Here is a 27,611-nt window from a genome sequence, read left to right as displayed (position 1 = left end):
ACTAAAAAACTTGTAACTGTGATACTTTTTGTGTAAATCGCTAAAAACCCAAGTCTTCAGAAACTCGGGGAATCACAAGCCTATTGTTTTTTCTGAACGCCTTTATGTAAACCTGAATCCCCCTTGCTCTCAGCCAAGAAAAAGTCAAATAACTTTGCTTAAATCGGTCCTATTCGACAAAACGAAATACCACAAGGACGGCCGCAACCTCCCGCACCTAATGGTAGAAACTAAAATTTGATACTGTTTATGGTTTCGCCAATAATGCAACTTCTAGCTGAAACACTGGCCATTCAATTTCAGACAAAAGCCTCTCTTTGTGAAAACACTGAGAGGTGAGGGCCGGGCCGGCTGGAATATCAAATATCTTTTAAACGCAAAACAGGAAAAATACACAGAAAATAAGCAATATTTATCTCAATCCATGCTACCATTCCACAAAAGGACGTTTACTTTAACCTTTTGGATGAGCGAGTAAAAATTATCTTTCCTAAAAACCAACAATTCAAAAGATTCTCACTTCAAACAAAAGAAATTCAATAGACAATTTCTAAAGCTTCATCTCAAAATACTCTCTTAATTTGTTGAGGGTGGCAATTGACAAGGCCGAACCTAAAAGGAGAACATAAACAATGTATCAATGATGGGGAATGCTCCCGATGGAGATGGGCATCTTTTCGCTGTAGTTAGACGACACTTGTCGTTCACTGTTTAAAAGGAGAGTTTGAGAGGGCAATAAGGGTGCTAAGTAGCTTCAGAATATACATTTACTAAGGATGCAGGGTTGTAAGTAGGAAAGGGGTTCAATATTACTAGGGGCGTCGCGACTGAAGGGTGTCACACCTCCTCAATAGCATCTGGATAGGAAATTTCAGGTAAAGTCCGCCCAGTGGAAGCAACGCTTTAGGAATTTCAGAGACCGTCATGCTTAAGATCAATAAAGGAATAAGCAAAGTTAGTTGCTCCTTTGGTTAAATATGATTTTTCTTGATATGAAGGAAGGTAAACAAACTAATGATTTGAAGATTTGAAGATTTCTTGTTGGCACAAAATTTAATAATCCATGCCCTCTTTAGGTAAAATTGTGCCATGTGTCCATTTCCCCTAAAGTTCCTCGGTAGAAGCGTCAACTGCAATTCATAATGAGCTCCAGGTTTTTTGTAACATTCAAAAGGCATGCTAGGTTGGAAAGAGGGATCTAAATTGACAACCAGTGCTGCTTGTTACCTGGCTTCAGAGGTAACTGACAACATGGAATTTTTCAAACCACGGGGAAATTTTACCAGTTGTTTTTATCTGCTGCTCAATTTGTTTGTAAAAATAAAATAATTTTTTATAGGATTAAGAGGATTGCTTTAGTAAAATTTGGTAAAAAAAATGTATTTTCCAGGGAACTGGAAGCATCAAAAATCGAAAATTTTCTAGTCCCTCGGCGGCAACCATGGTGCGGGCTCGGGTAGGTATATCCTTGCCCGTCCCGATATACAGATTTGACAAAACTATTATAAAAGTCTGTTATAATCATATAAAATTGAAAATTGCGAATTATATGCCACACCGTTAGATTGACAAAAAGTATTGCAGAGGTTTGCTTCAGCATGTTAAGAACTTCAGGTAATTGTTTAATAATCAGGTAAATTTGTTGTCCACACCTCCCCCCCCCTCAGCAAGGCTTGCCTTGCGATTGCCCTGGATATTGCATCGACCTATGTTCCACGCGATCGAAGAGGGTGTGTTTATGGTTAACTTAGAGACTTCTTTGTACATTTCCCGACAATAGATGGCTCCAAATTGCAGCTTTCCGTTCAGAGTTACCCTACTTAATTTTGGGCAGTTAGGCCGAACAATTTCGGTAGTTAGGCGGCACATAAGCGGCACATTAAGGGCGAGGGGGGCATTCCATTCAGGAGCTAAAGGCGACTGGACATGTTACAAAGAGATGTTACAAGGCCGAGCGTGAGAAATCAAGTTTACATGCCATACGGAATGGAATTGTCTGCAACGTTCTTGTGGCTGCAAAATCTTTAAACGATTACAAACAAGGAAAGTGTCTGTATTGGATTTCTGTATAGAGACTTGGTTCATGTGGTAAACCTTTCCTTCATGTGCGTTTGCCTCTTTGCTACTGATGCATCGACATCATCTTTTATTGCGGTGTCCACTGGGTGTCTGCGACAGCGAACATTTCTCCTAGAAAATTTAATGAAAATATAACTTTTAGCTGAAATGTCTTATCCCTTAAAATTAAAAGCTACACAGAAAGGTGCCGTCGTACATGGTTCTAAAGGGTGACTGTGTTGTTGGTTTCTTTGAGGTGCTTGCCTCTTACGGCATTCCATTGCTTCAAAAGAAGGAAGTCCTTTTACGAAACCTAGGTTCAAGGCGGCTGAGTCCCCTTCAAAGGCGCCCCTCCAAGCACAAAGTTCTTCCATTGAATATTCGAAGCGCTTTAGAACAAATTTCAAGCATTTTTTGTTCTGAATTTGATGTTATGAAGACCATGGTTAGTTTTAAACAGTGGGGCTTGCAGAGACTGCTTGCTTTTTGTGTCTTAAGCAAAACTAAGTTCGAAAACCTTAGTAAAAGCTTTTCGCGATCAAAATTGGCAACTTCAATAAAAAGCTTAGAAGTCATTTGGAAGTTTTTCTAGTGATATCTCAGTGGTTTTTTTGCGATGAAAGATTTATTTGATGCATCAGTTTTGATGTAGCATTTGAAAACTGTGTCAGGAATTGAGCACTTTGGTGGATCGAAAATGACCTAAAAGGAGTATTGGCACGTGATTGGCTATTTGGTTGTGCGGGATTAGAGTTGTATCTGTTGTATCTCTCAGAGGCATCAATTTTGTAGCGTTCTCGCGCAATCTCCCGACCCCATTGTCCTGTGGATACACCTTTGTTTGAAGGTGGTCAGCAGGGAGCAGCCTCAGTGAAATGGATTACATAAATATTTGGAGTTTCAAGATAAACATATCACGTTAAGGGGTGCTTTTCCTATTACACAAAAGGGGACATGGAAGAGGGAAGGGCTATTCACCGAAAAAAAAGCAACTCGCAGGCTTGAGAAAATGGAAAATTTGTAGGAACGTTTAATAACCCACCCAGAAAGGCTATATGATGATGACAAAAATACATGCATTTTCTACATCCATTTGGTACCAATGGTTTTGATTATTTTTTACGTGAACAGAGAAAGGCGGATATTTCATCCTTTTGGGGGTTTAAGGAGATTGCACGCCGTCCTGGATACTGCCAAAGTGCAAATTTATCTCCTAATAAAAAACGATGATAATAATAAACTGTAAAAAATTTGTAATAAAAAATACAGCATAATTTACTAAATGTAAAAGAAACTGTCAATGTGCAATACAAAAATAATTTTAACTGAAGGTTGACATCAGCATAAAAATTGAATCAAATCATGAAATCTTTAGATAAATACCCAGCAAAAATATATTTTTAATAAACTGCCTATTGCATTTTTGTCATCTGAGGGTATCAAGGCTGCTAAAGAGATGCTAAAGAGAAAGAATTTAGAGAAACTCTGAAGCAAATCTTCCTATTGCAACGTAGCAATAAAAATTTACAGACAGTTAACAAAATAAAACGAAGGACTTTAGAGAAACTCTAGAGCAAAGCTCCCTACAGCAACGTAGAATGAAAAATTGACAGGCAGTTAAATAAAGAGAAAGAAGGATTTTAGAGAAACTCTAAAGCAAAGCTCCCTACAGGAACGTAGCATGAAAAATTGGCAGACAGTAAAATAAAGAGAAAAAAGGATTTTAGAGAAACTCTAAAGCAAAACTCCCTACAGCAACGTAGCATGAAAAATTGGCAGGCAGTAAAATAAAGAGAACGAAGGGTCTTAGGGGAATTCTAAAGCAAAGCTCCCTACAGGAACATAGCAATAAAAATTGACATACAGTAAAAAAAAAGAGAACGAAGGATTTAAGAGAAACTCTAAAACAAAGCTCCCTACAGCAACGTAACAAAAAAAATTGACAGGAAATAAAATAAAGAGAAAAAAGGATTTTAGAGAAACCCTTAAGCAAAACTCCCTACAGCAACAAAGCATGAAAAATTGGCAGACAGTAAAATAAAGATAAAGAAGGATTTTAGAGAAACTCTAGAGCAAAGCTCCCTACAGCAACGTAACAAAAAAAATTGACAGGCAGTAAAATAAAGAGAAGAAAGGATTTTAGAGAAACTCTAAAGCAAAACTCCCTACAGCAACAAAGCATGAAAAATTGGCAGACAGTAAAAAAAAGAGAAAGAAGGATTTTAGACAAACTCTAAAGCAAAGCTCCCTACAGCAACGTAACAAAAAAAATGGCACGCAGTAAAATAAAGAGAAAAAAAAGGATTTTAGAGAAACTCTAAAGCAAAGCTCCCTACAGCAACGTAGCATGAAAAATTGGCAGGCAGTAAAATAAAGAGAACGAAGGGTCTTAGGGAAATTCTAAAGCAAAGCTCCCTACAGTAACATAGCAATAAAAATTGACATACAGTAAAAAAAAGAGAACGAAGGATTTAAGAGAAACTCTAAAACAAAGCTCCCTACAGCAACGTTGCATGAAAAATTGGCAGGCAGTAAAATAAAGAGAACGAAGGGTCTTAGGGAAATTCTAAAGCAAAGCTCCCTACAGGAACATAGCAATAAAAATTGACATACAGTAAAAAAAAGAGAACGAAGGATTTTAGAGAAATTCTAAAGCAAAGCTCCCTACAGCAACGTAGCAATAAAAATTGACAGACAGTTAAAAAAAGAAAGCGAAAGATTTTAGAGAAACTTTAAAGCAAAGCTCCGTACAGGAATGTAGAATGAAAAATTGGCATGCAGTAAAATAAAGAGAACGAAGGATTTTAGAGAAACTCTAAAGCAAAGCTCCCTACAGCAACGTAGCAATAAAAATTGACAGACAGTTAAAAATAGAAAGCGAAAGATTTTAGAGAAACTTTAAAGCAAAGCTCCCTACAGCAACGTAGCATGAAAAATTGGCAGGCAGTAAAATAGGATTTTAGAGAAACTCTAAAGCAAAGATCCCTACAGGAACGTAACAAAAAAAATTGACAGGCAGTAAAAAAAAGAGAAAAAAGGATTTTAGAGAAACTCTAAAGCAAAACTCCCTACAGCAACAAAGCATGAAAAATTGGCAGACAGTAAAATAAAGAGAACGAAGGGTCTTAGGGAAATTCTAAAGCAAAGCTCCCTACAGCAACGTAACAAAAAAAAATGGCACGCAGTAAAATAAAGAGAAAAAAGGATTTTAGAGAAACTCTAAAGCAAAGCTCCCTACACCAACGTAGCATGAAAAATTGGCAGGCAGTAAAATAAAGAGAACGAAGGGTCTTAGGGAAATTCTAAAGCAAAGCTCCCTACAGGAACATAGCAATAAAAATTGACATACAGTAAAAAAAAGAGAACGAATGATTTAAGAGAAACTCTAAAACAAAGCTCCCTACAGCAACGTAACAAAAAAAATTGACAGGCAATAAAATAAAGAGAAAAGAGGATTTTAGAGAAACCCTTAAGCAAAACTCCCTACAGCAACAAAGCATGAAAAATTGGCAGACAGTAAAATAAAGATAAAGAAGGATTTTAGAGAAACTCTAGAGCAAAGCTCCCTACAGCAACGTAACAAAAAAAATTGACAGGCAGTAAAATAAAGAGAAGAAAGAATTTTAGAGAAACTCTAAAGCAAAACTCCCTACAGCAACAAAGCATGAAAAATTGGCAGACAGTAAAATAAAGAGAACGAAGGGTCTTAGGGAAATTCTAAAGCAAAGCTCCCTACAGCAACGTAACAAAAAAAATGGCACGCAGTAAAATAAAGAGAAAAAAAAGGATTTTAGAGAAACTCTAAAGCAAAGCTCCCTACAGCAACGTAACAAAAAAAATGGCACGCAGTAAAATAAAGAGAAAAAAAAGGATTTTAGAGAAATTCTAAAGCAAAGCTCCCTACAGCAACGTAACAAAAAAAATGGCACGCAGTAAAATAAAGAGAAAAAAAAGGATTTTAGAGAAACTCTAAAGCAAAGCTCCCTACAGCAACGTAACAAAAAAAATGGCACGCAGTAAAATAAAGAGAAAAAAAAGGATTTTAGAGAAACTCTAAAGCAAAGCTCCCTACAGCAACGTAACAAAATAAATGGCACGCAGTAAAATAAAGAGAAAGAAGGATTTTAGACAAACTCTAAAGCAAAGCTCCCTACAGCAACGTAGCATGAAAAATTGGCAGGCAGTAAAATAAAGAGAACGAAGGGTCTTAGGGAAATTCTAAAGCAAAGCTCCCTACAGGAACATAGCAATAAAAATTGACATACAGTAAAAAAAAGAGAACGAATGATTTAAGAGAAACTCTAAAACAAAGCTCCCTACAGCAACGTAACAAAAAAAATTGACAGGCAATAAAATAAAGAGAAAAGAGGATTTTAGAGAAACCCTTAAGCAAAACTCCCTACAGCAACAAAGCATGAAAAATTGGCAGACAGTAAAATAAAGATAAAGAAGGATTTTAGAGAAACTCTAGAGCAAAGCTCCCTACAGCAACGTAACAAAAAAAATTGACAGGCAGTAAAATAAAGAGAAGAAAGAATTTTAGAGAAACTCTAAAGCAAAACTCCCTACAGCAACAAAGCATGAAAAATTGGCAGACAGTAAAATAAAGAGAACGAAGGGTCTTAGGGAAATTCTAAAGCAAAGCTCCCTACAGCAACGTAACAAAAAAAATGGCACGCAGTAAAATAAAGAGAAAAAAAAGGATTTTAGAGAAACTCTAAAGCAAAGCTCCCTACAGCAACGTAACAAAAAAAATGGCACGCAGTAAAATAAAGAGAAAAAAAAGGATTTTAGAGAAATTCTAAAGCAAAGCTCCCTACAGCAACGTAACAAAAAAAATGGCACGCAGTAAAATAAAGAGAAAAAAAAGGATTTTAGAGAAACTCTAAAGCAAAGCTCCCTACAGCAACGTAACAAAAAAAATGGCACGCAGTAAAATAAAGAGAAAAAAAAGGATTTTAGAGAAACTCTAAAGCAAAGCTCCCTACAGCAACGTAACAAAATAAATGGCACGCAGTAAAATAAAGAGAAAGAAGGATTTTAGACAAACTCTAAAGCAAAGCTCCCTACAGCAACGTAGCATGAAAAATTGGCAGGCAGTAAAATAAAGAGAACGAAGGGTCTTAGGGAAATTCTAAAGCAAAGCTCCCTACAGGAACATAGCAATAAAAATTGACATACAGTAAAAAAAAGAGAACGAATGATTTAAGAGAAACTCTAAAACAAAGCTCCCTACAGCAACGTAACAAAAAAAATTGACAGGCAATAAAATAAAGAGAAAAGAGGATTTTAGAGAAACCCTTAAGCAAAACTCCCTACAGCAACAAAGCATGAAAAATTGGCAGACAGTAAAATAAAGATAAAGAAGGATTTTAGAGAAACTCTAGAGCAAAGCTCCCTACAGCAACGTAACAAAAAAAATTGACAGGCAGTAAAATAAAGAGAAAAAAGGATTTTAGAGAAACTCTAAAGCAAATCTCCCTACAGCAACAAAGCATGAAAAATTGGCAGACAGTAAAATAAAGATAAAGAAGGATTTTAGACAAACTCTAAAGCAAAGCTCCCTACAGCAACGTAACAAAAAAAAATGGCACGCAGTAAAATAAAGAGAAAAAAAAGGATTTTAGAGAAACTCTAAAGCAAAGCTCCCTACAGCAACGTAACAAAAAAAATTGACAGGCAGTAAAATAAAGAGAAAAAAGGATTTTAGAGAAACTCTAGAGCAAAGCTCCCTACAGCAACGTAACAAAAAAAATTGACAGGCAGTAAAATAAAGAGAAAAAAGGATTTTAGAGAAACTCTAAAGCAAAGCTCCCTACAGCAACGTAACAAAAAAAATTGACAGGCAGTAAAATAAAGAGAAAAAAAAGGATTTTAGAGAAACTCTAGAGCAAAGCTCCCTACAGCAACGTAACAAAAAAAATTGACAGGCAGTAAAATAAAGAGAAAAAAGGATTTTAGAGAAACTCTAAAGCAAAACTCCCTACAGCAACAAAGCATGAAAAATTGGCAGACAGTAAAAAAAAGATAAAGAAGGATTTTAGACAAACTCTAAAGCAAAGCTCCCTACAGCAACGTAACAAAAAAAAATGGCACGCAGTAAAATAAAGAGAAAAAAAAGGATTTTAGACAAACTCTAAAGCAAAGCTCCCTACAGCAACGTAACAAAAAAAAATGGCACGCAGTAAAATAAAGAGAAAAAAAAGGATTTTAGACAAACTCTAAAGCAAAGCTCCCTACAGCAACGTAACAAAAAAAATGGCACGCAGTAAAATAAAGAGAAAAAAAAGGATTTTAGAGAAACTCTAAAGCAAAGCTCCCTACAGCAACGTAGCATGAAAAATTGGCAGGCAGTAAAATAAAGAGAACGAAGGGTCTTAGGGAAATTCTAAAGCAAAGCTCCCTACAGGAACATAGCAATAAAAATTGACATACAGTAAAAAAAAGAGAACGAAGGATTTTAGAGAAATTCTAAAGCAAAGCTCCCTACAGCAACGTAGCAATAAAAATTGACAGACAGTAAAATAAAGAGAACGAAGGGTCTTAGGGAAATTCTAAAGCAAAGCTCCCTACAGGAACATAGCAATAAAAATTGACATACAGTAAAAAAAAGAGAACGAAGGATTTTAGAGAAATTCTAAAGCAAAGCTCCCTACAGCAACGTAGCAATAAAAATTGGCAGGCAGTAAAATAAAGAGAACGAAGGGTCTTAGGGAAATTCTAAAGCAAAGCTCCCTACAGGAACATAGCAATAAAAATTGACATACAGTAAAAAAAAGAGAACGAAGGATTTTAGAGAAACTCTAAAGCAAAGCTCCCTACAGCAACGTAACAAAAAAATGGACAGGCAGTAAAATAAAGAGAAAAGGATTTTAGAGAAACTCTAAAGCAAAGCTCCCTACAGCAACGTAACAAAAAAATTGACAGGCAGTAAAATAAAGAGAACGAAGGGTCTTAGGGAAATTCTAAAGCAAGGCTCCCTACAGGAACATAGCAATAAAAATTGACATACAGTAAAAAAAAGAGAACGAAGGATTTTAGAGAAATTCTAAAGCAAAGCTCCCTACAGCAACGTAGCATGAAAAATTGGCAGGCAGTAAAATAAAGAGAACGTAGGGTCTTAGGGAAATTCTAAAGCAAAGCTCCCTACAGGAACATAGCAATAAAAATTGACATACAGTAAAAAAAAGAGAACGAAGGATTTTAGAGAAATTCTAAAGCAAAGCTCCCTACAGGAACATAGCAATAAAAATTGACATACAGTAAAAAAAAGAGAACGAAAGATTTTAGAGAAATTCTAAACAAAGCTCCCTACAGCAACGTAGCATGAAAAATTGGCAGGCAGTAAAATAAATTCTAAAGCAAAGCTCCCTACAGGAATGTAGAATGAAAAATTGGCAGGCAGTAAAATAAAGAGAACGAAGGGTCTTAGGGAAATTCTAAAGTAAAGCTCCCTACAGGAACATAGCAATTAAAATTGACAGGCAGTAAAATAAAGAGAACGAAGGGTCTTAGGGAAATTCTAAAGCAAAGCTCCCTACAGGAACATAGCAATAAAAATTGACATACAGTAAAATAAAGAGAACGAAGGATTTTAGAGAAATTCTAAAGCAAAGCTCCCTACAGCAACGTAGCAATAAAAATTGACAGACAGTAAAATAAAGAGAACGAAGGATTTTAGAAAAATTCTAAAGCAAAGCTCCCTACAGCAACGTAACAAAAAAAATGGACAGGCAGTAAAATAAAGAGAACGAAGGGTCTTGGGGAAATTTTAAAGCAAGGCTCCCTACAGGAACATAGCAATAAAAAATGACATACAGTAAAAAAAAGAGAACGAAGGATTTTAGAGAAATTCTAAAGCAAAGCTCCCTACAGCAACGTAACAAAAAAAATTGGCAGGCAGTAAAATAAAGAGAACGAAGGGTCTTAGGGAAATTTTAAAGCAAGGCTCCCTACAGGAACATAGCAATAAAAAATGACATACAGTAAAAAAAAGAGAACGAAGGATTTTAGAGAAATTCTAAAGCAAAGCTCCCTACAGCAACGTAGCATGAAAAATTGGCAGGCAGTAAAATAAAGAGAACGAAGGGTCTTAGGGAAATTCTAAAGCAAAGCTCCCTACAGGAACATAGCAATAAAAATTGACATACAGTAAAAAAAAGAGATCGAAGGATTTTAGAGAAATTCTAAAGCAAAGCTCCCTACAGCAACGTAGCAATAAAAATTGACAGACAGTTAAAAAAAGAAAACGAAAGATTTTAGAGAAACTTTAAAGCAAAGCTCCGTACAGGAATGTAGAATGAAAAATTGGCAGGCAGTAAAATAAAGAGAACGAAGAATTTTAGAGAAACTCTAAAGGAAAGCTCCTTATAGGAACATATCAATAAAAATTGACATACAGTAAAATAAAGAGAAGGAAGGATTCTAGAGAAACTCTAAAGCAAAGCTCCCTACAGGAACATAGTAATAAAAATTGACATACAGTCAAAAAAAGAGAACGAAGGATTTTAGAGAAACTCTAAAGCAAAGCTCCCTACAGCAACGTAGCATGAAAAATTGGCAGGCAGTAAAATAAAGAGAACGAAGGGTCTTAGGGAAACTCTAAAGCAAAGCTCCCTACAGGAACATAGCAATAAAAATTGACATACAGTAAAAAAAAGAGAACGAAGGATTTTAGAAAAAATTCTAAAGCAAAGCTCCCTACAGCAACGTAACAAAAAAAATTGACAGGCAGTAAAATAAAGAGAAAAAAGGATTTTAGACAAACTCTAAAGCAAAGCTCCCTACAGCAACGTAACAAAAAAAATGGACAGGCAGTAAAATAAAGAGATAAAAGGATTTTAGAGAAACTCTAAAGCAAAGCTCCCTACAGGAACATAGCAATAAAAATTGACATACAGTAAAAAAAAGAGAACGAAGGATTTTAGAAAAAATTCTAAAGCAAAGCTCCCTACAGCAACGTAACAAAAAAAATTGACAGGCAGTAAAATAAAGAGAAAAAAGGATTTTAGAGAAACTCTAAAGCAAAGCTCCCTACAGCAACGTAACAAAAAAAATGGACAGGCAGTAAAATAAAGAGAAAAAAGGATTTTAGAGAAACCCTTAAGCAAAACTCCCTACAGCAACAAAGCTTGAAAAATTGGCAGACAGTAAAATAAAGAGAAAGAAGGAATTTAGTTAAATTCTAAAGCAAAGCTCCCTACAGCAACGTAACAAAAAAAATGGACAGGCAGTAAAATAAAGAGATAAAAGGATTTTAGAGAAACCCTAAAGCAAAGCTCCCTACAGGAACATAGCAATAAAAATTGACATACAGTAAAAAAAAGAGAACGAAGGATTTTAGAAAAAATTCTAAAGCAAAGCTCCCTACAGCAACGTAACAAAAAAAATTGACAGGCAGTAAAATAAAGAGAAAAAAGGATTTTAGAGAAACTCTAAAGCAAAGCTCCCTACAGCAACGTAACAAAAAAAATGGACAGGCAGTAAAATAAAGAGAAAAAAGGATTTTAGAGAAACCCTTAAGCAAAACTCCCTACAGCAACAAAGCTTGAAAAATTGGCAGACAGTAAAATAAAGAGAAAGAAAGAATTTAGTTAAATTCTAAAGCAAAGCTCCCTACAGCAACGTAACAAAAAATATGGACAGGCAGTAAAATAAAGAGAGAAAAGGATTTTAGAGAATCTCTAAAGCAAAGCTTCCTACAGCAACGTAACAAAAAATATGGACAGGCAGTAAAATAAAGAGAGAAAAGGATTTTAGAGAATCTCTAAAGCAAAGCTCCCTACAGCAACGTAACAAAAAAAATTGGCAGGCAGTAAAATAAAGAGAAAGAAGGATTTTAGAGAAACTCTAAAGGAAAGCTCCCTACAGCAACGTAACAAAAAATATGGACAGGCAGTAAAATAAAGAGAGAAAAGGATTTTAGAGAATCTCTAAAGCAAAGCTCCCTACAGCAACGTAAAAAAAAAAATTGGCAGGCAGTAAAATAAAGAGAAAGAAGGATTTTAGAGAAACTCTAAAGGAAAGCTCGTTATAGGAACATATCAATAGAAATTGACATACAGTAAAATAAAGAGAACGAAGGATTCTAGAGAAACTCTAAAGCAAAGCTCCCTACAGAAACGTAGCAATAAGAAATGACAGGCAGTAAAATGAAGAGAAAGAGGGATTTTAGAGAAACTCTAAAGCAAAGCTTCCTACAGCAACGTAGCAAGAAAAATTGACAGGCAGTAAAAAAACAACGAAGGACTTTAGAGAACCTCGAAAAGAAAGTTTCCTACAGCAACGTAGCAATAATAATTTACAGGCTTAAAATAAAAACAACGAAGGATCTTAGGGAAACTTTAAAGCAAAGCTCCCTACAGGAACATAGTAATAAAAATTGACATACAGTCAAAAAAAGAGAACGAAGGATTTTAGAGAAACTCTAAAGCAAAGCTCCGTACAGGAACGTAGCTTGAAAAATTGTCAGGCAGTAAAATAAAGAGAACGAAGGATTTTAGAGAAACTCTAACGGAAAGCTCCCTACAGCAACGTAGCAATAAATTTGACAGGCAATAAAACAAAAACAACAAAGGCTTTTAGGGAAACACTAACGCAAAGCTCTCTACAGCAACTTGGCAATAAAAATTGACATGTTGGCTTTTTGAGAAACTCAAAAGCAGAGTAAGTTATAGTAAGTGATAAACGAAAGTTAATACGCAAGGAAATAAAAATAAAAGTGGTTTTTAGAGAAGCTTTTCAAAAGAGCTACCAGCAGTAAGTTAGAAAGAGAAATTCATGCGGAAGGAAACAAAAATATAGAAGGTTTTTAGAGAATTATTTTTACAAAGCTAACAACAGTGAGAAACTTTTCATCAAAAGTAACGTATAGTAAGTCATGAATAGAATTTAATTCTCAAGGAAAAAATACATTTTGAAATATAATGGTAATTTGAAAAAAAAAAATTTTCCTTAGAAAGTATAAGGTTGACACTTCAGAATTAAAGGTCTGCACTTCAGAATAAAAGCACAAGGATCCATGGAATTTAAGTTTGTAAGTTTGGAATTTGAAGGAAAGGGAACCGACATACCTGCAAAAGTCATACAAGTTCTTATGAAGGTTTTAGTCCAGATCTCATTCATATCCAATTTCTAGGTGTTCAAAGCATCAACTGGCTATATTGATGGAGCTTTGAAGAGGAATTTGTCAGCCCTAGGATTTGAACAAAAAGTAACATTGTGAGTAGTTGAAAAAATATTTCAATAAAGTTTAAGAAAATGAAAGTTTCTGGAATTTTGTCCAAAAGAACAGAGTCCAGAGCTAAAAGCAAGACCCAAAAAACCGAAGAAAACCAACCAAACTGTTTATCAGTAAAGGAGATCTGGAGAACGTTATCGAGAAAGTCTGAAATTAAAAAGTCGTTTCAATCAAAGTATCTAAATCATAGATGGCTTTTTGATTGTTAACATTTTTTCAACGTTCTAAAAAAGCAACAAAATTTTGTTTTCAAAACTGAATTGCCAAAAAATTGACATTGGTTTTCCTAATGAAGGGTAGTATCGTTGCTAAGAGGATATCTTCAAAAGTAGCATCAGTGAAGGTAATGTCACAGTAGTTAAAAGTAATATATAAAGATTTACATTGGACTTTGATTGGCATCACATTGCAGGCTTAGTTTGCAAGAATTTGAATAAATTAAACAAGTGAGGATATTGTCCTAAATTCTTCCTAAACTTTCAATATTTTAGTCATAGCCTTAAAATCCACAAAACATTATGCAGCTGTGTCCTACATCAAGCTACTTATGAAACAGACCAGAAGTGAGGGAGCCAAAATAAGAAATCCACACAGACACGCCCTTTATTAAAGGTTACACCCAAAAATGATGTAAAGAATTAGTTGCTACATTATCTGCAGACGGAAGGAAAGTTTTGTAATGCATTCATTCCGGGGGACAATGCATAAATATTAATAACATTATTTTATGGGAAAAGAATCTTTATTATTGAAATTAAATTAATGGCAATCTCGGCCTAAATATCTATAAAAAAGGAAAATGTTTGTGAGGAATTCAAAACTGTCTACTCTTGATTTGAAATTATATAACAGTAGAAGAAAGTGGTAACTTTGTGGTTTCGTTTGGGGATGTCAGGGACTTTTATCCTGCCAAAAATTATAACTATTTAATGAACATTGATTCAGAGGAACATTTGAATGACGAATGAAGCAAAAAATTAAAAACAATGGGCAGCAAGGGATTGATGAAGGGAGGGGATTCAGGGGCTTGCCCTTAAAAAAAATTTAAGGACCAAGCCCTCTGAATTGTACAAAAACATAACTACAACAAGAGTGAATATAAAGTCATTATTCTCATTTCGGCTGGAAAAATTCCTTGGACCATTATGCTCTAACGAATCACTGCTGACATAGGCTCTGATATTAAAAGATTAATTTAATCACAGATAATCTGGTTTCCATCTTTGCTATGCTTTAAAGAGCAAAATCTTCTCAAGGCTAAGTATACAAAGGAAAATTACAGAACATTTTGGCAAAATACATTCAGTTAAAAGATGAATTTATGAAATCTTTGTGGCACAAAAGAAAAGGAGGTTTTCCAAACAGAATATTAACATTCTTTTAGGAACAGTGACTAAATTCAGAGCATTAATTAAGCAAGATTTAAAACAATATAGAAATATAAAAATGATATTGATGTCCTTAGATTGCAAAATCTTTTTGAAGACAGCAAGGAATGGTAAGTGTGAATTGCAAAGCATCTGATTGCTTGCAGGAGTGCAAGGAGGACTGTTTCTATCATCAAGATGGCATTTATTTAATGAAAATTATATTCAGCTTTGGTGGAAACAACATATGATACACTGGAAAAAGCCTTATTTGTTGGTAGCTCTTTTAGTTTGCTTCACATTTTAAAATACTTTTTAAAATACTTGATTTGAAAGAAAGATTACATTAGATGAAAGATACATCAGATTTGAAAGATACATTAAATTATATTCTTTGGCAAAATTCTATATCATAATTAACTACCTGGCTTTTGGTTCCAAAGTTTTCCCATCAAGACAAAATACCACAGAAATCAAAGCAGGATGCAAATATCCATGACTCTACATAAAACAAATTTAGACATGAATTTATATATCATGTAGATCATCAAAATTTAAGTATATAGTCTTTCACAAACTGGCATTGATTTTTTTTAGTTTCAATGCTGTGTTTAAAAATCTTATATCAAAACTTTTAACCATTCTGTTGGGGTCTTGGAATATTTGCTCAATAATTTCTTGTAATGGTTATCAACCTTTACATTTAAAGGCTGATTCACTTTTACATTCATATCCAAATAAAATTTTCATTTACTTAAGTATGTATAATTAGAAAATTGTTGTGTTTTTTTCTTACAAAAGAAAAATGAGATAGTGACTTTTGAAATCATCTTACATTGAGCTGCAATCCTTCAGAGCAGATTAAATGCTGGTCAAATGAAATTCTATCAGAGCTTTTTTGATGAGAGATGTTAAAGAATTTGAAATCATTAAGTGTTCTTATTTTCTTTCAATTTTATTAATCAAATTTAGGTGTAAAGTTATGCTATTAAGCCTTAATTTGCTGTTTTGATGCCTTTGGGAATAATGGTGAAGTTGTAGTTGGGTTTTCTTGGGTGAAAGTTGTTACAGAGAGTGTAAGCAAGTGTTTTGGATAGGGCTTCTTGTTTTTTTAGTATGCTCTTGCCAGGCTGTTCTCTTCTCCTGTCCCTCTCTCCCCTTCTGGTTTAAAGTAAAGTGTGTTTCTTCAAATCCTCTTTAATTTTACCTCATAGGGGTTTGGGCTTATTCACATAACAGGATTCAATTAACAGATTATTATGATTTCATTAAGGGTAGACTTGGCACTTTAAGTTTTGTTTCTGTTCCCCTCTAATACTTTATGCAACTAAGGTAGGATGGTGCATCAGCTCCCTGGTGGGGATAAGCTGCCTTGTTACTTGAATCAATCAAGTTATATCTATAACTGCGGATCATCTCTGGCCCACAGCAAAATGTCATCCTGCCTGCCGAAAACATTTTACCTCAAAAATATTTTTTGCCAACATTTTCAAAATTTGGAATTCAATTTATCTTTGGTTTTCCTTTGTCCCCTCTGATATATTTTTTTTCTCTGTAATAAACTTTAAATGCGTTCCATGGACAGTTATTAGTCCAAAAGGGAATAACAAAATAGGAAATGCCTTGTTTCCTTTTTCATATCTACAGATGAAACTATGGGACCTAGTCAAGAATATGCCTTGAATTTTCTCTCGTTAAAATCTAACTGAGGTGTTGTTTCTGGCCATTCCTAGATTAATATAGCCTAAAATTTTTCTTGCCGCCAACCATGGTGGTGGCCTTGACTAAATACATCCACAAACATAAGATTTTGGCCTTTCTTTAAAATACGCTGTGCAGTCCCTTGACCTGACTTCAGGCACTTCAAATCGACCCAACAAGAGACTAAGGACGATGAACGTTCTAGCCTAAAAATAGAATAGAACGATTTCCTGACTCAGCCTGGTACAAGAAACATAAAGTTACAGACCTTTGTGAAAATTATTTTTTGGGTTTATGCGAAGGTAGATAAGATAGGCAGGCACGAAATAAAAGGGCTGTCTATTTTAACACTAACTTAGCCTGGTAAAAATAAGATCTGAGTTTCATTTTGAGCAGCCTACACAAGGTATGTAAAAGTTGAAAACCAACTGGCCCCCGAAGAAATTTTATATGTTTTTCTGGCCCGGCATTTAAAATAATTAAGAATCTCTGGTATAGGGCTTTATATGTGATTATTGATCGATTTTTATCAAGGCACCAACAGCCAAATGCGGAAGTGAAGGCTCAACACCTGATTTGAAGAATGGTTAAAATCCATTAAGAACCTAAGATAACAAAGTGATAGAAACTTCCACTAGAAAATAGCCCTTCTTGTTGCTTAAAGTCTATTCAACACTCTATAACACGCAAAACAAAATGATTCTAAACGCCACAAACAACAGACAAGAACAAACACAAAACATCACCGAGCATAAAAGTGTGACATGCCAATGGAAGTGTCTTCTGAAGTAAATAATATTTTTAGATTTAAAGAATTCATTTTTTATTGTTTTATTCCCTGAGAAATTAATCTCTTTACGAGTTTTTTACTCGAAAGAGTTTTAATAATTTTGAAAAACAAATCTGAGAGATTGCAATCAAGAGCCCTATATGACACAGCGATCAATATATGCCACTCTCTAGAGAGTGGCAACTTAGGTTGGTGACTTCATGGCATAGCACCCACGAACAAAATCCTATGAAATAATCCCAATTCTCTTTTTCTCTAGTTATGCAATGTAATTTTAGAACATAACTTACAGAAAAGACGGCGCTAAAAACACCACAGGGATTGATCAGAAGCTGGCCTAACATCATATGGCTTTATAAAATAACAGTAGCAACAAAGACATACCTTCGGCCTGTAACTGTTCAACATTACAATATATTTATCTAACATCTTGTCGCATAGTAAATATCAATTTTCTTGGAATAACTATAACACGTGAGCCGCTTATGACGAAAACAACTTTCTTCGAAGCCATGTTTTTAATCACACGAAAGGCGAATAGCATTCTGGGTAGTAAAGCTCCTTCGTCGATACGTGTTGACGAAAGAAGATATCTTTACTGTTTTCAAACAACTGCTTTTTGGTCATATGGAAAATCAGAGGCACTTATTATATTTTAAAGAAAAAGCTAGCTAAAAAGGCAAAGAAAACGACGACATTTATTACGGACGCAAAAATTGCAATACTAAAAAATTGAGAAGAAGAATCCATGTTGACAAAGAACTGCCTTAAGTTAAATTGTTGGGGAAGAATAAATTTGATGTAGCTGTAACTATCTAAAATTTGTTAGAAAAAGCCAGGGAAAGAAATTTTGATAAAAAGAGATATCAAAAGTAGCCAAGGCATAAAAGTTGCGAAGGAATCACTCAAGGATGACTTCAGACCTCGATCGTCAGACTCATATTTTTCTCTCGCATTCGCTAATACAGATGAAATTTATACATATATAAAGTACGGATTAACTGTATACCATCTATTTAATGGATAAAAAGTCTACCTGCGGGATGTAATTCTTGTAAATAATTACGAGGACAATAAAAACCTGTGTATAATCCACACTTGTTTAATCATTGTAGTTTTTATTTTCTATGGAGTAGCCCCAACTCAATCCTTTGTTTTCCTTCAAGCAAAATGATCTAGTGAAAGAACAAAGGGAAGACTAGCCCATTGAACGATGAAAACGTTATCGCATCGCCGGGTGTTGCAAGGGGCATTCATCTTGTTATTTAGAGAATTGAAAATTTTTGGCATTTGAAAAAGGAAACTGGTTTCCCGGATCTAGAAAAAATCTGGAAAATATAACGTTCGGCTTATCGATAATTTAGAAACACTGGGCTTCTTTTCCGTTTATTTTGCCTACAAATCTTATTTTCTTGATTAATTACATACTTCTCCAAGGGTATTATCTAAAGCTGATACTAAATATACTCGGTGAAGGTTATAGACAGGTTTTGAGATTTACATTAAAGATTGTAAAATACCCAACTTTAATGTTTTATAGAATTAAATCGGAAGTAAATAGCTAATAATAGTATATATAATTCTACGAGCTGTTGTCTTGCTCTGCATTGTTTTCCGAAAAATTCAGTGCTATTTCGTATACCTTATCGTAGTTACTAACAAAATGCTTTTCCAAGTTTTGTTTTATGAAATTTTGCAAGTCGTCATAGTCTTTTTTGTTGCCTTCTGGTAAAATGACTGTTGATATATTTGCACGTTTCGCCTGAAAGGAAAAAAATTATCAAGGTTCATAATTAATGAGATATTGTGTTTAAATGTTGTGTGATCAAAAAATTTGTTTGTCTATAAGGATATTAAGCATATAGAAAGGGCAGGCCTGTGTAATCCTATAGAAAAGAATAAGATGTTATTTCAAAATAATGAGAGAGTGCTCTCTTGTCTGTATGCATAGATCAACAGCGAAATATTTATCACCTGGGAAACAAATATGTTGATATATTAAATAACTTCGCGAAAAGAAAATGTCAAAAGAGAGTTTGTTATCTTTCTGGTAGAATAATTGACGAATAAAATGTCAAACAAGAAGGATATATCCAAATGTTCTTTTATCATTGTTTTATTTGATGTAGCACTACAGCCTTTCTGTGAAACAATCATTTCGCTATATTTATATATTTCATTTCCAAAATGGCTTTGAAAAAGACGAACTTTTGAAACATGTTTCTGAAGCTTTTCGTCTGACACTCTTCAGAGTATACAACGTCAGAACATAAATCGAAAACTTATTTTATTTTATCTTATTTTATTTTCATTTTTAGTTTTTATGCCAATAACTTCCAGTGAAATGTAAGCTAGTACTCTAACTATTGAAGAAGTAAGTTTGTTAGTGGCTTATTGTACCCAACGAAAAGAGTGCGTTTGGAGCAGAATTTAAATGTGTTGTGCTCTTCTAACAAGATTGGGAATAAAAATAAGAAAGAACAATAATTTTCTCTAATCGTAGTGAATGCTTTTACAGTTTCGATGATCAGTTCATTAAACCTCTGGCTTCTCTAGAGCACGTGTGTCTCTAAAAACCAGACTGGAAAAACTACAATAGTTGAGATCCAACAAAACTCAAGTCAAACACCTCTTTATGGTTCTAAACCTCCCTTACTAGATCGATTAATGTTTACTTTAGGAGTGGGGTAAACGATCTGTCGAAATTGTGACAGAGTATAATGAACTTATAAGACGACATTTTGTTTGCACTTAATCGGCCATATATTCAACGATATATTTGCACTCACGCAGAACAGCTAATATTTCTATTGTGTTTACATTCGCTTTGTAGCCTGGCTTGTCTATTTGCTATGTTTTAGCTAATCCCCTTTATTGAGCTGTTGTATTAAAGTTGTGTACATAGTTTAAATGATAATTCGTGTTTTGGACAAGAAAAACAAGCTGTGCTAACTTTTTGCATCTTCAAACACTGAGGTGAGAAATTGTATATATATTTATAATATTTATAATCCAAAACAAATCATTCGTAAAAGAACCAACAACGCTCTTACTAAACCAGTATATCTTTCCAAGAGTTGAAATCATATGTTCTAAAAAGAAAGAAGCCCCCCTCCTTATCTAAGAGAAGATATGGTGAAGGGACTCTATAGCCTCGCCAAAACAAGAATTTGTAGAGATGGGACTAGTCTTCTAAGATTAGTGTTTTAACATCTTCCTTAAAAACATTTAAAAATTGGTACCTTTCCGATAGTGACAAAACTTTCATTCATTATTTGGATAGCTGTGTAATTGGAATGTGAATTCAACAGCTACAATTTATCTAGACTCTTGTAACCACAGAAAAACTCAATTTTTGCAAAAATTTATCATTATCTTACATTTCTTTCACATAAATGGATTACTAGGTATTAATTTTATAGATTCTAGTATAAAGATAAGTAGATGTTAATTTTGGTACTCGTCAAATATTTTTCATTCCTGTTTAGTAGGTCAAAAAGTACCCATTTTCTTTGAATGGAAAACTTTTTGACCCACAAGCCTGAACTTAAATGATATTGTCTCATGCCATCGTCAAATGCAATCGATCGCTACAAATTAGGAAGATTTATAACGTATTTCTATTTTGACATATCTTTTGGTCCGTTTCAATTCTCAACCTCAAGGCAAGATATGCTCATGTCAGACATCTGCCGTTTGAAATTTCTTTCAATGTATGCAGTAGCTGGGTCTCTTTCAAATCTTTAAATTTTCTGACGTGTCAGTCTTCACAAAGACTGAAAATCTGATACTGATTTAAAATAGTTGGAGGAAGGAAATTATCCAGTAGAATTCAGTCTTCTCTTTGTATTTATTTCCTTCCGTGCTAATTTTTAAGGCTTTTCTAGAAACCTTCTCTATATTAATATCCTTAAGAATTAATTTTCATATATACTTAACTGATGATAGCTTTGCTTTAGATTTTCTCTAATCTTGAGTGATAAATAAGGCAAATACGTAAAGAAATAAAAAAATGGTTTTCAGAGAATCCGTTAAGAAAAACACCCTACAGAAAGTTATAACTAAAAGATAGCATGTACAGAAAGAAAATTAAAAGTGGTTTATAGAGAAACTATATAGCAATGCTATCTATATTAGGTGTTATATAATAATTAATACGCAACGAAAAAGAATTTAAATAAAGGAGAAAAGGGGCGTAACAACAAATGGAGCTTCAAGAAGTCGAAAAAGTATCAGTAAAAATAACAAAATTCAATGAAAGTGCAGTGCAGTGCCTCGAGAATAGATCGGAGAACAATTAAACAAAAAGAGAACGAGAATACAACAACAAAAAATGCTCTAAAGAATCAAAGAGAAAAGAGAAAAATATGAAGGTGAAATGGATATGAAAAAAGGAGTTACAAGTGAAGACAACAAGCATTAATTTAGCGAAAAGATGACAGGGGCAGAACAACAAATAATGCTCTAAAGTAATAAAGAGAAAAAAAGAAAAATCAAAAGATTCAATGGATTGAAAGAAAGAGTTTCAAGTGAAGAAATCAAGGATTAATTCAACAAAAAGAGGACAGGGGCAGAACAAATAAATAATGCTCTAAAGTATCAAAGAGAAAAAAAGAAAAATCAAAAGATTCAATGGATTGAAAGAAAGAGTTTCAAGTGAAGAAATCAAGGATTAATTTAACAAAAAGAGGACAGGGGCGGAACAAATAAATAATGCTCTAAAGTGATAAAGAGAAAAAAAGAAAAATCAAAAGATTCAATGGATTGAAAGAAAGAGTTTCAAGTGAAGAAATCAAGGATTAATTTAACAAAAAGAGGACGGGGGCAGAACAAAGAAATAATGCTCTAAAGAATTATAGAGAAAAAAAGAAAAATAAAAAGATTTAATGGATTTAAAGAAGGAGTTCCAAGTGAGGATTATCAAGGATTAATTTAACGAAAAGAGGACAGGGACAGCACAACAAATAATGCTCTAAAGTATCAAAGAGAAAAAAAGAAAAAAAAAAAGATTTAATGGATTTAAAAAAGGGTTTCAAGTGAGGATTATCAAGGATTAACTTAACGAAAAGAGGACAGGGGCAGCACAACAAATAATGCTCTAAAGTATTAAAGAGAAAAAAAGAAAAATAAAAAGATTTAATGGATTTAAAGAAGGAGATTCAAGTGAGGATTATCAAGGATTAATTTAACGAAAAGAGGACAGGGGCAGAACAACAAATAATGCACTAAAGTATCAAAGAGAAAAAAAGAAAAAAAAAAAGATTTAATGGATTTAAAGAAGGAGTTTCAAGTGAGGATTATCAAGGATTAATTTAACGAAAAGAGGACAGGGGCAGAACAACAAATAATGCACTAAAGTATCAAAGAGAAAAAAAGAAAAATAAAAAGATTTAATGGATTTAAAGAAAGAGTTTCAAGTGAGGATTATCAAGGATTAACTTAACGAAAAGAGGACAGGGGCAGCACAACAAATAATGCTCTAAAGTATTAAAGAGAAAAAAAGAAAAATAAAAAGATTTAATGGATTTAAAGAAAGAGTTTAAAGAGAAGGTTATCAAGGATTAATTTAACGAAAAGAGGACAGGGGCAGAACAACAAATAATGCTCTAAAGTATCAAAGAGAAAAAAAAAAAAAAAAAAAGATTTAATGGATTTAAAGAAAGAGTTTCAAGTGAGGATTATCAAGGATTAATGTAACGAAAAGAGGACAGGGGCAGAACAACAAATAATGCACTAAAGTATCAAAGAGAAACGAAAATAAAAAGATTTAATAGATTTAAAGAAGGAGTTTCAAGTGAAGAAAATCAAGCATTAATTTAACGAAAAGAGGACGGGGGCAGAACAAAAAATAATGCTCTAAAGTTTCAAAGAGAAAAAAGAAAAATAAAAAGATTTAATGGATTTAAAAAAGGAGTTTCAAGTGAGGATTAACAAGGATTAATTTGACGAATAGAGGACAGGGCCAGCAGAACAAATAATGCTCTAAAGTATCAAAGAGAAACAAAGAAAAATAAAAAGATTTAATGGATTTAAAAAAGGAGTTTCAAGTGAGGATTAACAAGGATTAATTTACCGAAAAGAGGACAGGGGCAGCATAACAAATAATGCTCTAAAGTATCAAAGAGAAAAAAAAAAAAAAAAGATTTAATGGATTTAAAGAAGGACTTTCAAAAGAAGATAATCAAGGACTAATTTAACGAAAAGAGGACGGGGCAGAACAAATAAATAATGCTCTAAAGTATCATAGAGAAAAAAAGAGAAAAAAAAGATTTAATGGATTTAAAGAAGGAGTTTCAAGTGAGGATTATCAAGGATTAATTTAACGAAAAGAGGACAGGGGCAGCACAACAAATAATGCTCTAAAGTATTAAAGAGAAAAAAAGAAAAATAAAAAGATTTAATGAATTTAAAGAAGGACTTTCAAAAGAAGATAATCAAGGATTAATTTGACGAAAAGATGACAGGGGCAGCACAACAAATAATGCTCTAAAGTATTAAAGAGAAAACAAGAAAAATAAAAAGATTTAATGGATTTAAAGAAGGAGTTTCAAGTGAGGATTATCAAGGATTAATTTAACGAAAAGAAGACAGGGGCAGAACAACAAATAATGCTCTAAAGTATTAAAGAGAAAAAAAGAAAAATAAAAAGATTTAATGGATTTAAAGAAGGACTTTCAAAACAAGAAAATCAAGGATTGATTTAACGAAAAGAGGACAGGGGCAGAACAACAAATAATGCTCTAAAGTATTAAAGAGAAAAAAAGAAAAATAAAAAGATTTAATGGATTTAAAGAAGGAGTTTCAAGTGAGGATTATCAAGGATTAATTTAACGAAAAGAAGACAGGGGCAGAACAACAAATAATGCTCTAAAGTATTAAAGAGAAAAAAAGAAAAATAAAAAGATTTAATGGATTTAAAGAAGGAGTTTCAAGTGAGGATTATCAAGGATTAATTTAACGAAAAAAGGACAGGGGCAGAACAACAAATAATGCTCTAAAGTATTAAAGAGAAAAAAAGAAAAATAAAAAGATTTAATGGATTTAAAGAAGGAGTTTCAAGTGAGGATTATCAAGGATTAATTTAACGAAAAGAGGACAGGGGCAGAACAACAAATAATGCTCTAAAATATCAAAGAGAGAAAAAGAAAAAAAAGGTTTAATGGATTTAAAGAAGGAGTTTTAAGTGAGGATTATCAAGGATTAACTTAGCGAAAAGAGGACGGGGCAGCACAACAAATAATGCTCTAAAGTATTAAAGAGAAAAAAAGAAAAATAAAAAGATTTAATGGATTTAAAGAAGGAGTTTCAAGTGAGGATTATCACGGATTAATTTAACGAAAAGAGGACGGGGGCAGCACAACAAATAATGCTCTAAAGTATCAAAGAGAAAAAAAGAAAAAAAAGATTTAATGGATTGAAAGAAGGAGTTTTAAGTGAGGATTATCAAGGATTAATTAAAAGAAAAGAGGACAAGGGCAGAACAACAAATAATGCTCTAAAGTATCAAAGAGAAAAAAAGAAAAAAAAGATTTAATGGATTGAAAGAAGGAGTTTTAAGTGAGGATTATCAAGGATTAATTTAACGAAAAGAGGACAGGGGCAGAACAACAAATAATGCTCTAAAGTATCAAAGAGAAAAAAAGAAAAAAAAGATTTAATGGATTGAAAGAAGGAGTTTTAAGTGAGGATTATCAAGGATTAATTTAACGAAAAGAGGACAGGGGCAGAACAACAAATAATGCTCTAAAGTATCAAAGAGAAAAAAAGAAAAAAAAGATTTAATGGATTTAAAGAAGGACTTTCAAAAGAAGATAATCAAGGATTAATTTAACGAAAAGAGGACGGGGGCAGAACAACAAATAATGCTCTAAAGTATCAAAGAGAAAAAAAGAAAAATAAAGATTTAATGGATTTAAAGAAGGAGTTTTAAGTGAGGATTATCAAGGATTAATTTAACGAAAAGAGGACGGGGGCAGAACAACAAATAATGCTCGAAAGTATCAAAGAGAAAAAAAGAAAAAAAAGATTTAATGGATTGAAAGAAGGAGTTTTAAGTGAGGATTATTAAGGATTAATATAACGAAAAGAGGACGGGGGCAGCACAACAAATAATGCTCTAAAGTATTAAAGAGAAAAAAAGAAAAATAAAAAGATTTAATGGATTTAAAGAAGTAGTTTAAAGTGAGGATTATTAAGGATTAATTTAACGAAAAGAGGACGGGGGCAGAACAAATAAATAATGCTCTAAAGTATCAAAGAGAAAAAAAGAAAAATAAAAAGATTTAATGGATTGAAAGAAGGAGTTTTAAGTGAGGATTATCAAGGATTAATTTAACGAAAAGAAGACGGGGGCAGCACAACAAATAATGCTCTAAAGTATCAAAGAGAAAAAAAGAAAAATAAAAAGATTTAATGGATTGAAAGAAGGAGTTTTAAGTGAGAATTATTAAGAATTAATTTAACGAAAAGAGAACGGGGGCAGAACAACAAATAATGCTCTAAAGTATCAAAGAGAAAAAAAGAAAAATAAAGATTTAATGGATTTAAAGAAGGAGTTTTAAGTGAGGATTATCAAGGATTAATTTAACGAAAAGAGGACGGGGGCAGAACAACAAATAATGCTCGAAAGTATCAAAGAGAAAAAAAGAAAAAAAAGATTTAATGGATTGAAAGAAGGAGTTTTAAGTGAGGATTATTAAGGATTAATATAACGAAAAGAGGACGGGGGCAGCACAACAAATAATGCTCTAAAGTATTAAAGAGAAAAAAAGAAAAATAAAAAGATTTAATGGATTTAAAGAAGTAGTTTAAAGTGAGGATTATTAAGGATTAATTTAACGAAAAGAGGACGGGGGCAGAACAAATAAATAATGCTCTAAAGTATCAAAGAGAAAAAAAGAAAAATAAAAAGATTTAATGGATTGAAAGAAGGAGTTTTAAGTGAGGATTATCAAGGATTAATTTAACGAAAAGAAGACGGGGGCAGCACAACAAATAATGCTCTAAAGTATCAAAGAGAAAAAAAGAAAAATAAAAAGATTTAATGGATTGAAAGAAGGAGTTTTAAGTGAGAATTATTAAGAATTAATTTAACGAAAAGAGAACGGGGGCAGAACAACAAATAATGCTCTAAAGTATCAAAGAGAAAAAAAGAAAAAAAAGATTTAATGGATTGAAAGAAGGAGTTTTAAGTGAGGATTATTAAGGATTAATTTAACGAAAAGAGGACGGGGGCAGAACAAGAAATAATGCGCTAAAGTATTAAAGAGAAAAAAAGAAAAATAAAAAGATTTAAAGGATTGAAAGAAAGAGTTTCAAGTGAGGATTATCAAGGATTAATTTAAAGAAAAGAGGACGGGGGCAGCACAACAAATAATGCTCTAAAGTATTAAAGAGAAAAAAAGAAAAATAAAAAGATTTAATGGATTGAAAGAAGGAGTTTTAAGTGAGGATTATCAAGGATTAATTTAACGAAGAGAGGACGGGGCAGCACAACAAATAATGCTCTAAAGTATTCAAGAGAAAAAAAGAAAAATAAAAAGATTGAATGGATTTAAAGAAGGAGTTTCAAGTGAGGATTATCAAGGATTAATTTAACGAAAAGTGGACGGGGGCAGAACAAATAAATAATGCTCTAAAGTATCAAAGAGAAAAAAAGAAAAAAAAGATTTAATGGATTGAAAAAAGGGAGTTTTAAGTGAGGATTATCAAGGATTAATTTAACGAAAAGAGGACAGGGGCAGAACAAGAAATAATGCTCTAAAGTATCAAAGAGAAAAAAAGAAAAAAAAGATTTAATGGATTGAAAAAAGGGAGTTTTAAGTGAGGATTATTAAGGATTAATTTAACGAAAAGAGGACGGGGGCAGAACAAGAAATAATGCTCTAAAGTATCAAAGAGAAAAATAGAAAAATAAAAAGATTTAAAGGATTGAAAGAAGGAGTTTCAAGTGAGGATTATCAAGGATTAATTTAAAGAAAAGAGGACGGGGGCAGCACAACAAATAATGCTCTAAAGTATTAAAGAGAAAAAAAGAAAAATAAAAAGATTTAATGGATTGAAAGAAGGAGTTTTAAGTGAGGATTATCAAGGATTAATTTAACGAAAAGAGGACAGGGGTAGAACAACAAATAATGCTCTAAAGTATCAAAGAGAAAAAAAGAAAAAAAAGATTTAATGGATTGAAAAAAGGGAGTTTTAAGTGAGGATTATTAAGGATTAATTTAACGAAAAGAGGACGGGGGCAGAACAAGAAATAATGCTCTAAAGTATCAAAGAGAAAAATAGAAAAATAAAAAGATTTAAAGGATTGAAAGAAGGAGTTTCAAGTGAGGATTATCAAGGATTAATTTAAAGAAAAGAGGACGGGGGCAGCACAACAAATAATGCTCTAAAGTATTAAAGAGAAAAAAAGAAAAATAAAAAGATTTAATGGATTGAAAGAAGGAGTTTTAAG

At 33.1% G+C, this 27,611-nt stretch overlaps 1 protein-coding gene across 5 annotated transcripts in view; it reads right to left on the bottom strand.

Annotated features, from left to right (window-relative positions):
* Positions 1 to 323: 323 nt before the first annotated feature.
* The window catches only part of LOC135687877 (uncharacterized), a 131,074-nt gene continuing 103,786 nt past the window's right edge, over positions 324 to 27,611 (bottom strand). For 2 of the 5 annotated variants that reach the window (XR_016144984.1, XR_016144983.1), the window contains 4 exons: positions 17,540 to 18,917; positions 15,089 to 15,165; positions 13,131 to 13,252; positions 326 to 2,190 (listed from right to left, as the gene is read on the bottom strand). Coding sequence is in view for 1 of the 5 variants with exons in the window: in XM_089114303.1 (XP_088970429.1) it covers positions 2,082 to 2,190; positions 15,089 to 15,165; positions 17,540 to 17,584 (231 nt within the window). In the remaining 4 variants the exon portion in view is untranslated. Of the gene's footprint in view, positions 2,191 to 13,130; positions 13,253 to 15,088; positions 15,166 to 17,539; positions 18,918 to 27,611 lie in introns of all 5 variants that reach the window. The other 3 variants (XM_089114303.1, XR_016144985.1, XR_016144986.1) reach the window with 3 other exon arrangements.

Source organism: Rhopilema esculentum, chromosome 20 (genome assembly GCF_057945365.1).
Source record: "Rhopilema esculentum isolate cy_ngs chromosome 20, ASM5794536v1, whole genome shotgun sequence".
Lineage (NCBI taxonomy): Eukaryota > Metazoa > Cnidaria > Scyphozoa > Rhizostomeae > Rhizostomatidae > Rhopilema > Rhopilema esculentum.
This window is presented reverse-complemented; position numbering and strand designations above follow the sequence as displayed.